Source organism: Bos javanicus, chromosome 6, assembly GCF_032452875.1.
Source record: "Bos javanicus breed banteng chromosome 6, ARS-OSU_banteng_1.0, whole genome shotgun sequence".
Lineage (NCBI taxonomy): Eukaryota > Metazoa > Chordata > Mammalia > Artiodactyla > Bovidae > Bos > Bos javanicus.
The window spans coordinates 15,268,180-15,283,498 of NC_083873.1; the positions used below are offsets into that span (position 1 = coordinate 15,268,180).

Here is a 15,319-nt window from a genome sequence, read left to right on the forward strand (position 1 = left end):
CTGACTCTGCACATTTCAGCCTGAGATTGACACACATCAATTTCATCAATATTTGACCAGCCAAAGTAAGTCACATACCTATGTTGAACTATCTCACAATGGGGTAAGATAATGGAATCTCTTCAGGGATTTCTACTTTAATATGTGGGTATGTATGTTGATTCTGGTGATAAACTAGGTTCAAGTCATGCCTCATGCCAGACACTAACTTTTTGGCCTTGGGCAAGTTGTGTGACTTCTCTGTCTGTTTCTCCATCTGTAAAATGGGGATATTAACAGTACCGACCTCATGGGTTTTTGTAAAGTTCAAATATAGAAATTGATGTATGTGGAGTACTTGTGTTTAGAATAGGGCTTGGTATTGGAAAGGAACTTGTTATTATTGTTACTGTCACTATTATTTAGCAGTTTTGGAAGTTTCATTGGTTATTCTACTCTTCTTCCTCTGTTCCCTGCTTATTCTCCTTTTGAGAATTACCATTTGAGATTTCTCTTCCCACCTTGTATTTATCTATTTTTGGAATAACACTTTATCTACATGAAGGGTAAACTGTAGGAGTAACATTGCCTTCAACCTAGCTGTATATCTCTGCTCCCCAGAACTTCCCTGCTTGCTACTTATATGTCCTAGTTTATTATATAAGCTCCTAGTTTACACTTGTGTGGGTGCACAGCAGTGATCTGCAATATAGGAATAAACTGCCTAGAAAGAGGCAATAATTATTACTGGCCCTGCTTCTTGCTACATGACTTTGCTGATCATTTCTTCCTGTTAATTCTTTAAAGTTGATGGTTTATTGTGGTTTAATTTTGGATACAACATACTAAAAATTTTCCCTGTAAAAATCATGACAAAATCAAAAAAACACAGTAGCAAACTCTTCTTGGCATAGATCTATCTATTGGTTATCAGCCTTTAAAAACCAGACATTGTTTGTGAAGGGCCTGATTGGCTACTGGAGTTATAACGAAGTGTGCACAGTTCTTTTTCATATGGGGTAAATAGAACTAAACAATTCATTCTCAGTTTTAATGCTTAGAGTGGAATGAGGCAGAATGACTTATAGGCAAGTTGGGAATCTGTTTCATGTACCATCTCCTTCAAATTTTTTAAAGAATTTATTGCATAAAGCAGAAGGATAAAACATCCCACTTCCTTATTTATCCACTTGGAACAATACATAGACTTCAAGTGCTGGTTTTGATTGTGGTCAATTTGAAGTTAGGGTGTTAATCCCCATGAGGATAGTGGGATTTTTTTTTTGTTGTTGTTCCTGATGATTTATGATGTTAATGTGGTTTTCTTCTGAAGTAATTTAAAACAATAATTTAAAAGTTTTAGCCTGAAAATATCGTCTTTTTTTGTCTTCCCCCTCCTCCCCCCAGTCTACATTTGACTTTGACAGTTTAACTATGTGGATTGAGAAGTAAAAATTAAGAGACAGCAATAGGAAAGTTTACAAAGTTTGAGAGTCCTTGATTAGGGAATATTTTTTATGTAAAGTCAAAGCTAGGGTTTTGATTGTTTCCATATGTTTCAATTATCATCAAACCAATCTTAAATTATACTTCTGAAGGTTCCAAATAAATTTAGATTTTCTAGATATAGCAGATTGGAACATACTAATTTACTACCTTTTCTGTCTATTGGACTTGTGTTGTGGATCTACTAGGCATCAAGTGCCATGTTAAACATGTTCTTGCCACCAGCTCCTACAAAATTGATGTCTTTAGTCAAATCACGAATATAAATTTGATCAGTGCTATTCTGTATGCTCAACATTCAGAAAACGAAGATCATGGCATCCGGTCCCACCATTTCATGGGAAATACATGGGGAAACAGTGGAAACAGTGTCAGACTTTATTTTTCTGGGCTCCAAAATCACTGCAGATGGTGACTGCAGCCATGAAATTAAAAGACGCTTACTCCTTGGAAGGAAAGTTATGACCAACCTAGATAGCATATTCAAAAGCAGAGACATTACTTTGCCAACAAAGGTTCGTCTAGTCAAGGCTATGGTTTTTCCTGTGGTCATGTGAGAGTTGGACTGTGAAGAAGGCTGAGCACCGAAGAATTGATGCTTTTGAACTGTGGTGTTGGAGAAGACTCTTGAGAGTCCCTTGGACTGCAAGGAGATCCAACCAGTCCATTCTGAAGGAGATCAGCCCTGGGATTTCTTTGGAAGAAATGATGCTAAAGCTGAAACTCCAGTACTTTGGCCACCTCATGAGAAGAGTTGACTCATTGGAAAAGACTCTGATGCTGGGAGGGACTGGGGGCAAGAGGAGAAGGGGACAACAGAGGATGAGATGGCTGGATGGCATCACTGACTTGATGGACGTGGGTCTGAGTGAACTCCGGGAGTTGGTGATGGACAGGAAGGCCTGGCGTGCTGCGATTCATGGGGTCACAGAGTCAGACACGACTGAGCGACTGATCTAATCTGATCTGATCTGATTCTGTATGAATTGGTGATGGACAAGGAGGCCTGGAGTGTTCCTGTCCATGGGGTCGCAAAGAGTCGGACACGACTGAGCGACTGAAGTGAACTGAACTGATTCTGTATGGATTAGGATATAAGGGTTTACACATTAAAGTTATATCTAAGAAGATATATCCTCAGATATGCAGAGTCATGTTGGAAACATCCATGGGTTTCCTTATATTCACACTTAAGGATTGCTAGGTAAGATCAAAGCTAAGTTCTAATTCCATTTAGTTTTATGGAATGATCACCCTTCTCTGTTTCCTAATAAGTTTCCAATTATTTAGCCCTTTTCCTCTAAAATCCATGTAGGATTTAAGCAGTATCTTCCCCTTAATTTCATAGCTTATTTGAAGGAACTTTGTAGGGAATGGAGCAGGATGACAAAAAACTAAGCATGAAAAAGACTTGGTTCTTGAATCTTATTGCCTCCTGCTGAAGTATTTGACATGCTGAGATTCATGAGGTTGCAAAGAGCCGGACACGACTGAGCGACAGAACTGAACTGAAAGTATTTGGGGAGTGCTACAGTCATTATTCAAGAGTAAAGGAACACTGGAAAACAATGCATTTTTTCAAGGTAATCATTCAGATTTATTTTAAAAAGGAGAGGAAAATTCTTTTGTTGATTTTATAACAAAGGTAAGAGTCAGGTATTTCTTTGGTTAATTCATGCAATCCTTGAGTAAAATTTAACCCCAGGTTACTTTGATAGGATTTAAAAGAGTAAAACATGTGTGAATACAATGATGTTAGATCTGTGTAATTCTGAATAATAAGATAAAGATTAAGATGGTAATATTGGTCCCTCAGTACTGGTATTTAAACTTTAAAAATCATTCAAGACAGAAGATTAAGTGGTGCTTCTTTGGTACTAAAAATATAAAGCTAAGACCAAATTGTTCTATTTTCACAGATTTAGGATACAAAGAATGATATTTAAAGACCTTAAAATGGCTATTAAATTATCTTCAGTTTGTAAAGAATCTCCTATGAAGTATGCTTAGAAGAAATCCCTGAGTACATTAACTACTCCATTAGTATCTTCCTTCATAAACAAAATGGGACAATTTAAAAGCTTTGCAAGACATATAAACACAGTACTTGGTGAAAGCAGTATCTATATATAAAACTCCCTCCATAGTGCTTGTAAATTAGGCCACCAAATATTTAACAGAGAAACAATAGAGTCACAAAATTAAAATATGATATTTGGACACATTAACCATTCAAATCAAGAAACCAGTTTCTTATGGTGTCCCTGTTTTGTTTTAGCCACTCGATATTGTTTTTCACTGTTTCCAGTACTTGCTCCCTAGGTTTTTGTCCCGCTCCAGCTTCAGGATATCTTTCGAAAAAGCTCTTGATCTATAAAAGAGAAAGCAATGATTAAGAAAGTAATTTTAAGCCCACGTATTCTTCGGGGATTTTATTTACATTCTGGGTTTGTTTCCTTCTTTGCTGGAAATTCAGTATCACTGAACAACATTAAGATACATCTTCTGATGCATCATTCAGATTGAGCCCATCTCTCAGATTGGTAGTCATTACCCATGGCTTTGGATGCCAGGCAGCATGTGCCGCAAAAGAGGCCCTGCTGTACTGGGGAAGGAGAGCAGCACAGTGGTGGCTGGCATGCTCTCTTTGCTTTTGCAAGTTTCTCAGTTTTCTGCACGTTCTCCCAAGGTGTTTCCTGGGAAGTCTGTACTGTGGAATGATGGCTTTATTAGCCTTTTGTTCCAAGAGTCTGGAGTGTTTTATATACTTTCAGTTCACTCACTGAGGGCTCATCAAAAAATCTCTATTAAATTTGGTTTGTTTTCCCTCTTCCCTCCAAAACCCTCTCCCAAACTTAACCATAGTAGTATCTGCTATTTACAAAAATAAGAATTATTTTGTTTTACAGAAGGATGTAACATTCCAATATCTTAAACAGATACTGAAAATTCATACAATCTCTGTCTAACGTTAACGAACATGCCCTTACCCCTCCACCCCACAGGAATTGAGGTATCCGAAATCTGAAAGATTTGGGCTTAGTTTTGAAATTCCAAAACTATGAGTTCTGAAAGGAATCAAATCTTGACCAGCTTATCCCAGGATTACACTTACCTGGAAAGGGGAGATGGACTGCTCATGGCTTGCTAAACTGTATGGTCTCAAGGACTATGAGCCTAAGCCTCCCCAGGCTTCACCTTTCTCAACTTTTAAACTTTATCTCTTGGTTATTTGAAATTTTTTTAGTTTAGAAAAAAATAGATGTACATTTAATTATATATAAGAATTATTACTTTTTCCCAGTCTTCTGGGATCTGAATAGAGAAAATATCATTTCTACTTGAAAAAAAATTAATTCTGTTCCTTCCCTGACAAGTATAGAGGAATTTATCTTCCTACCTGCCAGAGTTGTAGTTCAGTGTTGAATGGCTCTGCTATAGTGACAATCCGGCCAAGGTTTCTGTTATTGAGTGTATACCTGAAGAGAAATTTAGGGGAGGAAAAGGCTACATAAGTTCTCAGAACTTTAAATCTTTCCTCTAGATGCAGACATGTCCTTTTTAGTTTGAGAGTTTTTTTAAAGTAATTTTCAAAGTACAGTAAGTATAAAACAGTAAGTAAACATATTTAATTTAAAATAATTCTATTCAGGAGAAATTCGCAGCAACTTCTTCACTTTTTTTTTTTTGTAGACAGATCCACACCACTTTCCCAGAAATGGTAGGCTGGTTGTTATATTCCCCAAATCTGTTCTCCTTTTTCCTACACACATGAGAACCGTAGTCAGATTACTTGTCTCAGCCTTCCTCCTAGCTAGGTGCAAACAGGTGATCCAGTTCTCATCAATGGAACATAAACAGAAGTGGTAGGTGCAACTTCCATCTTCTGCTTAGGGAAGTAAAGGAAAATTGCTTGCCTTCGATCTTCTTTTTTTCCTTCCCCTTCTTCCAGATTTCAACTACACAGAATAAGGCCTTAGGCTTCATGGAGCACAACCACCCTAACACCTTGGAATGCTCACTTCAGGAGACCGATCCAAATGAGAAATAATTACTTATGTCATTTAAGCTGCTGTATTTCTGTGTTTCTGTTACAGCAGAATAGCTCTGTCACCTTTATCTTAACTAATAATTGATGTGTCTTCCTACAGATACAGAAATTTGAATATAGGCTATTTATTCTGCTTCCATAAAGCTTTATTGGCTACTTGCATATTTGGCATTATGATCTATATCAGCCCGCTAAGCAAAGACATTTGAAGCTAAGTGCAAAGATAGCACTTTAGCGATTATATTCTATTCCTATACCTTTTGCATTTTTCTCTCTTAAAAAGTAAGAATCACAAGTATCCTTACAAACCAAAATGCAAATGACAGTGATTCAGGTAAAATTTCATCCCAGTTAATCACAGTGTAAAAAAAACAATCACAAGAATTATCTATAAACCTTGAATGTTTGGAATGTTGGGAAAGGATAAAGGCAATATATCAACATATAAAGAATTAAACAGGAGGAGAAATTTTACATTTAAAAAGTATCACATAAAAAGCAGAAACCATGAAGATAAAAACTAATAGTTTGTCACATACACATTAAAAAATTTATGTGAAAGGAAGCCTGCCATAAAATTAAAAGTAAAAATTTATTATTTTGTTGTTAAAAGAGCAAATATTTTGACTATATTAAAGAGCCCTTTCAGATTGGTGAAAGTCACTCAGTCGTGTCTGACTCTTTGTGACCCCATGGACTATACAGTCCATGGAATTCTCCAGGCCAGAATACTGGAGTGGGTAGTCATTCCCTTCTCCAGGGGCTCTTCCCAACCCAGGGATCAAACCCAGGTCTCCCTCATTGCAGCTGGATTCTTTACCAACTGAGGCACGAGGGAAGCCCTTTCAGATTGGTAATAGGGAGAAATATGCCAACATGAAATTAGCAAAGGAATGAATCATCAGTTTGCAAAAGAAATGTAAAGAGAAAATGTACCCAATGGAAATAGATGAAATGTTCTAATGATTATCCACAATTTTGGTATCCTAGGTCCAGTGATCACTCTTATCACAGACACCACTGAATTTAAATCCATTATGTCTTTTGTCTTTATTTTCTTAGAAGTCTAAGGCAAACAATTTCCCTTTACTTATGCTTTTGAACTGTGGTGTTGGAGAAGACTCTTGAGAGTCCCTTGGACTGCAAGGAGATCCAACCAGTCCATTCTGAAGGAGATCAGCCCTGGGATTTCTTTGGAAGGAATGATGCTAAAAGCTGAAACTCCAGTACTTTGGCCACCTTATGTGAAGAGTTGACTCATTGGAAAAGACTCTGATGCTGGGAGGGATTGGGGGCAGGAGGAGAAGGGGACGACAGAGGATGAGAAGGCTGGATGGCATCACTGACTCGATGGACTTGAGTCTGAGTGAACTCCAGGAGTTAGTGAGGGACAGGGAGGCCTGGTGTACTGTGATTCATGGCGTTGCAAATAGTCGAACACGACTGAGTAACTGAACTGAACTGAATATCATGAGTCATTATCCAAAATGTAAGACTCAGGCATGACACTGCACCTGTCATATATGTACCTCCTTGCCCCTGACTTGGCCTTCTAGCGTCACCCAACCTCTCAAACCCTTCACCTAGCCCTTTGGAACTACCCCTTTACAGGGAATACCACTACTCATTTGGAGAATGTTTCTTTTCCTGTATCCTCCATAGCACCAGGTCAGAAAAGGAATTGGTGTGATCATGCTCCCTGTTATGGATTACAAACCATTATTCCTTCACTCTTTAAGACCCTCTGCTTCTTCAGGTTATTCCCCTTCATCTCACTTATGATACACTTTGGCATCTGACTCCTAGTTGTCTTTTCTACTCCAGGTTATGACTTCAAGGTCCACTTAGATGAAGATAAAACAGCTTACCTCCTTAGTTTCTTGACCTCCTGATTTCCAATGCTATTTTCTCCACTCAACTCCAGCCACCAATTTCCATCATCATACTTTGTGATCATCCATAAGTACTCTACCTCTAAAATCATTAATTTATGTATGCTCCATGACATAATTTACCCTCATTCTTTGACTTTATCTGGATTTCTGTTCCATTGAGCATCTCTATCCCTACTTTCTTCAGGATCATCAGCTTTTCCTTTGCTTTCACTTTTTTCCTAAAATAGTTTAAATTCCATGATATACCACTTTCAATAACATTTTCACCTAAGCCCTAAGCTTCCTTATAGTTCAGTAATGTGTGTATATATGTGTATATATATACACATACACACACACACACACATACCTGAACTCACTGTTCTTCTGAAAACTTTATCTTTTCTAGAAATCTAGACATTTTATTTTTGTCACCTCGCTTGCCTCCCATTATTAATCTCAGTCAGTTCAGTGGATCAGTTGTGTCCAACTCTTTGCGACCTCATGGACTGCAGCATGCCAGGCTTCCCTGTCCATCACCAACTCCCGGAGCTTGCTCAAACTCATGTCCATCAAGTTGGTGATGCCATCCAACCATCTCATCCTCGGTTATCCCCTTTTCCTCCTGCCTTCAATCTTTCCCAGCATCAGGGTCTTTTCCAATGAGTCAGTTCTTCACATCAGGTGGCCAAAGTATTGGAGTTTCAGCTTCAACATCAGTCCTTCCAATGAATATTCAGGACTGATTTCCTTTAGGATTGACTGGTTTGATTGCCTTGAAATCCAAGGGACTCTCAAGAGTCTTCACCAATGCCACAGTTCAGGAGCATCAATTCTTCAGCACTCAGATTTCTTTATGGTCCAACTCTCACATCCATACATGACCACTGGAAAAACCATAGCTTTGACTAGACAGACCTTTGTCGGCAAAACAATGTCTCTGCTTTTTATTATGCTGTCTAGGTTGGTCATAGCTTTTCTTCTAAGGAGCAAGCATCTTTTAATTTCATGGCTGCAGACACCATCTGCAGTGATTTTGCAACTCAAGAAAATAAGGTCTCTTACTGTTTCCATTGTTTCCCCATCTGTTTGCCATGAAGTGATGGGACCAGATGCCATGATCTTAGTTTTCTGAATGTTGAGCTTTAAGCCAGAATTTTCACTCTCCTCTTTCACTTTCATCAAGAGACTCTTTAGTTCCTCTTTGCTTTCTGCCATAAGGGTGGTGTCATCTGCATATCTGAGGTTATTAATATTTCTCCCGGCAATCTTGATTCCAGCCTGTGCTTCATCCAGCCCAGCATTTTGCATGATGTATTCTGCATATAAGTTGAATAAGCTTTCTAACTTCTAATCTACCTTTCTAACTTTCTAACTTCTAATTCTAAAGGTTGTTCTTATCTTTTCATCTTTATCATTATATCCACAGTATAATCTACCAACCATCTTTTATTAGGATTACTCCAGTAGCTCTATAATTGCTTTCCTCATGTTTCCCATTTAGGCTTTACCACTAGAGCTTTCTTTTGAAAACAAAATTGATAATTTTTACTTTTTTACTTAAAACTCAGTAGTGACTTATCATTGCTGTTAGAACAAAAGTCCAAATCTTAATGTGATCCCCAAAAGCTTAGCCCTTAGCTTTCTTCTTTTCAGCCAGGAACGCTCACCTCCTGTTCATCTAATTTACTCCTGCCCATCTTTCAGAATTCAGCTCAGTCATCACTCCCTTAGGGAAGCCCTTAACCTCCAACTTCTCCTGACTTGGTCAGTTTCCCCATTACACTCTTTCAGTGTACCCAGAAACTTTTCTATCTGTAGTTATTACAGTTTTAATTATACATGTATTTATTTGATTCTTTGCTTACTATTAGGGGCTTCCCTGGTGGCTCAGATGGTAAAGGATCAGCCTGCAGTGCAGGAGACCTGGGTTTGATCCCTGGGTTGAGAAGATCCTTTGGAGAAGGGAATGGCTACCTGCTTCAGTATTCTTGCCTGGAGAATTCCATGGACAGAGGAACCTGGTGGGCTACAGTCCATGGGGTCACAAAGAGTCGAACACGACTGAATGACTAACACTTTCACTTTACTTAATATTGCTCTTCATCATTAGACTCTAAACTCCATGAAAACAGAGAACCAGATCTTTTTCTCCTTGTACACTATTGTACCTTTAGTGCCAAGCACGGAGCCTAGCACATAGTATATGCTCCATAATATTTATTGAATGAAAGAATTATTTAAAATGAGATACCAGTTTTCATGTACTCAATTAATAAGAATATTTTTAAATGATAGCACTGAGTATTGGCAAGGGTTGGAAAATAGGCCAAGTTAATAGTAAAGTTTGTTCTAGAAGACAGTTTTGCAATATTCATCAGAAAATCGAAAAATGAATCCATCCTTTAACTCAGCAGTATTGTTTCTATTATTATTTGTATCCTAAGGAAATTGTCAAGGACGTTCAAAGACAACAAATAAGTTCAGTTTCAAAGATGTTCATTAGTACATTATTTATACAGTGGAAAATTTCAAACAATTTTATTATCCAACAGATGGAGATTAGCTAAATAAACTAAGATGTATTTACATGTTGAAATATGACTGAGAATTTATATAGGTAGTTGCAGTTTTTATTCAATCTATTCATTGCTAGTTTCTAAATATATTCTTTAATTTTTAGTCACAAAGAATAAAACAGAAGAGAAATGTTGTAGAAATTATAGAAAATCACTGGAAAAACCGTTAGCTGTAATAACAGACTTTCTTCAAATCTGTAAAATATCATTACAGGAACTTAATGTGATTTCCTTTTTTAAAATTTCAATTTTCTTATCATAAAATGGGTGTATATTATTTTGCAAAAAATACAGAGAAGTAAAAATAAGGATACAGAAATCACCCATAATCACACCACCTAAAAATAATCCCTTTTGTCACATAGCTGTTTTCCCTTGAGTCATGTTTGTTTATTTACAGAAATGGAGTGATATTAAACATATGTTTTTATAATCTGCTGTTTTTTACATTATCCTATATTGTGGATATCTTTTTATGTCTTTGAGTAGGCTTCTTTGATGTTATTTTTAATTCTCAGTCATATTTCAACATTTAATATAACTATGTTTATTCCAAGAAACTAATACCATATAGAATGTACCATTTAAGGGGAAATATGCTGTATATTTATCATATTGATTATTTTAAAAACTAAAAAAAGGATTTAATTATATCTTAAATATTTTGAAAAATAATTATATAAAAATAATATCTGATTTAATATTTGTTTAGTGGAATAAATAAAAGCAAATAATAATTTCTGAAGTGTTTTTGGAACTTTGTGGTTAAGTCTCAAACTGGAAAGGACATTAGTGGTTGGTCATCAGCTGTCATAAAAATCATGAAGCAAAAGCTTTATAAAAAAGCAGACTATTTTAAGATGACTATAAATTATTTAGAAATAGAGGCAGTAAAACCACTCATTTTGAAGTCTGGAAAATGTTTAAGAGTTTGAAAATATTTGACTGAAGCTTATGTCATTTCTGTTTAATTTGTCTTATCCAATTTTAATGGGGAAATTATACTTTTTCAAATTAACCATAATTAATACTGGGCTTTTTTGTTTGTGTCTGACATATGGTTATTATATGATTTTATGTTTTAGGCTACTTGAAATAATATCACATGAGAATTAGATTATCAGATTATGAAGAAATATTAAAAGCCTTGGGAGAGGGTTTAGAACTAGCATTGGAAATAGTCATTAACTTATTTGTCCTGAAAAAATTAAACTTCATATCTAATAGATTTAAGGTCAACTGTTTTTGACTTTTATGATAATACAAACCTGTTTTTTTCTATTTCTTAATTTTTTAAGAGGTATAACAATGAACTAACTTTTAAAATGAAATATGCATTATTTGAAATAAATCACATGTGTGTGCTTAGTTGCTCAGTCATGTCCAACTCTTTGTGAGTCAATGGACTGTAGCCCGCCAGGCTCCTCTGTCCATGGGATTCTCCAGGCAAGAACACTGGAGTGGGTTGCCATTCCCTTCTCCAGAGGACCTTCCTGACCCAGGGATCAAACCTGGGTCTTATGAGCTACAGGGAAATTCCTTTAGGGGCTTCCCTGATGACTCAGATGCAATTTAGGCATGTTTGAAGATTTCAGAAATCTATTGATCAGTTGGAAACACTACTTTCCAAGAAAGGAATTATAAACTATAATAAACTAGCATATTGCTTTCCTAGAGGGAAAATACCATGATCCTTTACTTCTGATAATACGGCATTTCAGATTTGTATAGATGTCAGAGAAAGCACAAAAAAGAGAAAAAAGAACTTGCAGATGGTATCAGACAAAGAGAACAACAAATCATTATCTAATCACCTCACCTGTTGACTAGATATTCCCAGTTGAGTTGTATCCAATTCCAGGCCATAGTCTTCCCATAGCTGTTGTATGAGATGTATTGAATGACTGTAAACACATCCTGCGTTTTAATAAGGTTTGAGTCCTTGAGTAAATCCAAATACCTAAAAGAAGTCAAATGGAAAAGCAATTCAAAATGAACCTTCAGTGTTCACCCTTAACTAAATTCCAATAGAACTTAGCTTTCATTCCAGTAATTTAATTATTGAGTCATCTACTGAAACAATTAAATAAGAAAAATAATAAAACACAATTTAATATTTTCTAAGATACTTAACTGTTTTTAATTTTGAGGACTAGTGAAGTGTAAACTGTATGAAAATTTCAGTTATTTTGGAAGTACTACAACAGTTAAAACCCACAATTTTAACTATTAATTTAAAAAATTAATTGTATTTATTTAATAGAAGCACTCCATCCATTTGCCTATTATTCCATGAAACTAAAAAAGGAACTAATAAATTAAATTACTGATATTCTTTCTTTTTCATAATTTTATAAATTATAAAATTTTGGCTGTGCTGAGTCTTCGTTGCTACACAGGTTTTTCTCTAGTAGTAGGGGCTACTCTCTACTTGCGGTGCGTGGGCTTCTCATTGTGGTGGCTTCTCTCGTTGTGGGGCACGGGCTCTAGGGCATGTGGGCTTCGGTACTTGTAGGGTGTGGGGTCAGTAATTGTGCCTCCAGGACGCTAGAGGACAGGCTCAGTAGCTGTGGTACATGAGCTTAGCTGCTCTGCAGCTTGTGAGGTCTTCCTGGATCAGGGATCAAATCCACATCTCCCACATTGGCAGGCAGATTCTTCACCCCTGCACCACCAGGGAGATCCTTATATTCTTCTTTTATATGGGACCACAGTTAAGTCTTAATTGATGCTTTTGAACTGTGGTGTTGGAGAAGACTCTTGAGAGTCCCTTGGACTGCAAGGAGATCCAATCAGTCCATCCTAAAGGAAATCAGTCCTGGATATTCATTGGAAGGACTGATGTTGAAACTGAAACTCCAATACTTTGGCCACCTGATGTGAAGAACTGACTCATTTGAAAATACCCTGATGCTGGGAAAGACTGAGGTGGGAGGAGAAGGGGACGACAGAGGATGAGATGGCTGGATGGCATCTCATGGCTGATGGCACCGACTCAATGGACATGAGTTTAAGTAAACTCTGGGAGTTGGTGATGGACAGGGAGGCCTGGTGTGCTTCAGTCCATGGGGTCGCAAAGAATCAGACATGACTGAGCAATTGAACTGAAGATTGTAAAAAACAACTTTCTAATATAATCTGTATGGTTAGATTAGTTGGCTATAATTAGAGTATAAAACAAGATAAATTAAGTGACCAAATAGATTTTTATTCACTTTATTCCATGGCTATACCCAGAGGGAATATCTGAGCATGCTCTAATAAACTTCTGCACTGGAGTGGGGCACTCCTAAATTTTGTACAATTTATCTTTTATCCTCTAGTTCGTAAGAATCTTAGTAAGGCATCTAAGTGGAGCTTCCCAGGTGGCACGGTGGTAAAGAATCTGCCTGCCAGTGCAGGAGATCCAAGAGACGTGGTTTGATCCTTGGGTCAGGAAAATCCCCTGGAGTCGGAAGTGGCAACCCATCCCAGTATTCTTGCCTGGAAAATTCTGTGGACAGAGGAGCCTGGTGCGCTACAGTCCATGGGGTTGAAAAGAATTGGGCATAACTGGACACGCACACAAGGCATCTAAGTACTTGCTAATTTTCTCATCATATACAACAATTAGCACAATGACAACCAAGTAATGAGTCAATATGATGTTTTGTGGAATGTCAAGATGATCAAGTTCTGGGTAGATAGACTATCTTAGGCCAGAGAGAAGGAGACTTCACATATAGCCCTGAGGTGAGATAGTGAAAATATATTGTTGGCCCTGCTAAGTAAAAGCAAACTGTTTCTGGTAGCTCTTACAAATTCATTATTGCACTATAATTTACTATTTATATTCTGCCTCTCCCATGAACCTGTAAGTTTCTCAAGGATAGATATTATTCTTTTTCATTTTTATTCCCACAATCTACATACCTATACATAGAAGGGATATCTTAAGTGTTGGTTAAATGAATGAAGCAAGTAACTCAGAATCTATATAAGCAAAATATGAATAAGGCAGAAACTAGTTGATTTGGGACATAGGTGTGAAGCGGGAGAACATTCATAGATGGGCTTCAAGTGGTCTTTGTATCTTTTGAGTATAATATAAATAACTATTTGTGTGTTCATGCATGTTGTGGTGGACAGTCCTCTGCTGACAGAGACCAGTTTCGTTCTGGGTTTGGATCAAGGTATCCTTGATTCTAGGGAAGGCAAATTGCTACCCCATCCTCAGAGTACCATGGTTGGCCCAAGTCAAAGGAACTCAAGTTCATCGCAGTCAGCAAGTGATCAAGTGGTAAATCCAGAGAATCACCCAGAATGATCAAGGGTGACCTAGTGCTAGATAATGAGAGAAGTGGAGATAACTGACCTCTTATCATAAAAGACAGAGTCTTGTGAGGAGGAGCTCTTTTGCCCCTGTCTTTCTTCCATTGAACATATTTATGTGAAGACAAAATATATGGAGCTCTGGAAGTCATAAAACATCCAACATGTTGAAGATGGCAGAAAAGAAAGAGAAAGAGCCTAGGTCTTGGATAAAATGTTGAATCACTGTACATGACTGGAATTCTACCTCTAGAATTTTTTATATGAGATAATGAGTCTTTATTTTTTAAGCCACTCTTACATGGATATTATGTTTCTTGCCAGGAAAATAATTTTTTAATAGACTTTCTTGGAAATGTATCTTCCATTAATTAGCATTTTAAAGAGACCGTGACATGTAAACTATCGAGTACCATTCATGTAATTTTTTAAAAAGTTCCAGCTTACCTTGACAAAAGAGTAACATTCTTCACTGATGCTAATCCATACAGTAGCTTTTCTTTTTCTTGAGCTAATGAAGTTTTCTGGTATTGCTCGAGAGTGTAATTCCATGAAGTCTCATTGCCAGAGTTCTGCATACCATACCGATATACCAGAAGCCTGAGATTTACAGGAAGACTAGAAGAAGAAACAGTGTTTCAGAGATTTTAATTCCTCATTTCTCAGTTTAAAGTCTTCTATATATGAAAACCTGGGAACAGTCACCTTACAGTCCCAGTTAGCCACTCCTGAAACAACTGGGAAGCGTTGTTCAAGGCATCGCTGTCTCCCATCTTGCACGCCAGTCCTAATACAGAGGCACGGAGTAATCTAAGAAATCAAACACACAGAGCTGGGGCTTTGAGCATTTTTCAACTTATCTTAACACACACAAATATTAAACAAATATTAATTTTTAAAAAGGTAAAAAAAATAACTTTGTGAGGTGGTCTCCAACATCATTCCATCCCAGAGAATCTGCAATGGGCTTCACTTGATCTCGGAAGTATTTCTGAAATAAAAGCACCATGTGCAGTGAG

The 15,319-nt window shown here is 37.0% G+C and overlaps 1 protein-coding gene across 1 annotated transcript in view; it reads right to left on the reverse strand.

Moving 5' to 3' along the window:
* Positions 1-3,056: 3,056 nt before the first annotated feature.
* The window catches only part of ENPEP (glutamyl aminopeptidase), a 79,365-nt gene continuing 67,102 nt past the window's right edge, over positions 3,057-15,319 (reverse strand). The window contains exons 15-20 of the mRNA XM_061419392.1: positions 15,218-15,291; positions 15,006-15,110; positions 14,748-14,918; positions 11,809-11,949; positions 4,886-4,964; positions 3,057-3,856 (exon numbers count right to left, since the gene is read on the reverse strand). Of these exons, the coding sequence (XP_061275376.1) occupies positions 3,710-3,856; positions 4,886-4,964; positions 11,809-11,949; positions 14,748-14,918; positions 15,006-15,110; positions 15,218-15,291 (717 nt within the window). The 3' untranslated portion in view covers positions 3,057-3,709. The remainder of the gene's footprint in view (positions 3,857-4,885; positions 4,965-11,808; positions 11,950-14,747; positions 14,919-15,005; positions 15,111-15,217; positions 15,292-15,319) is intronic.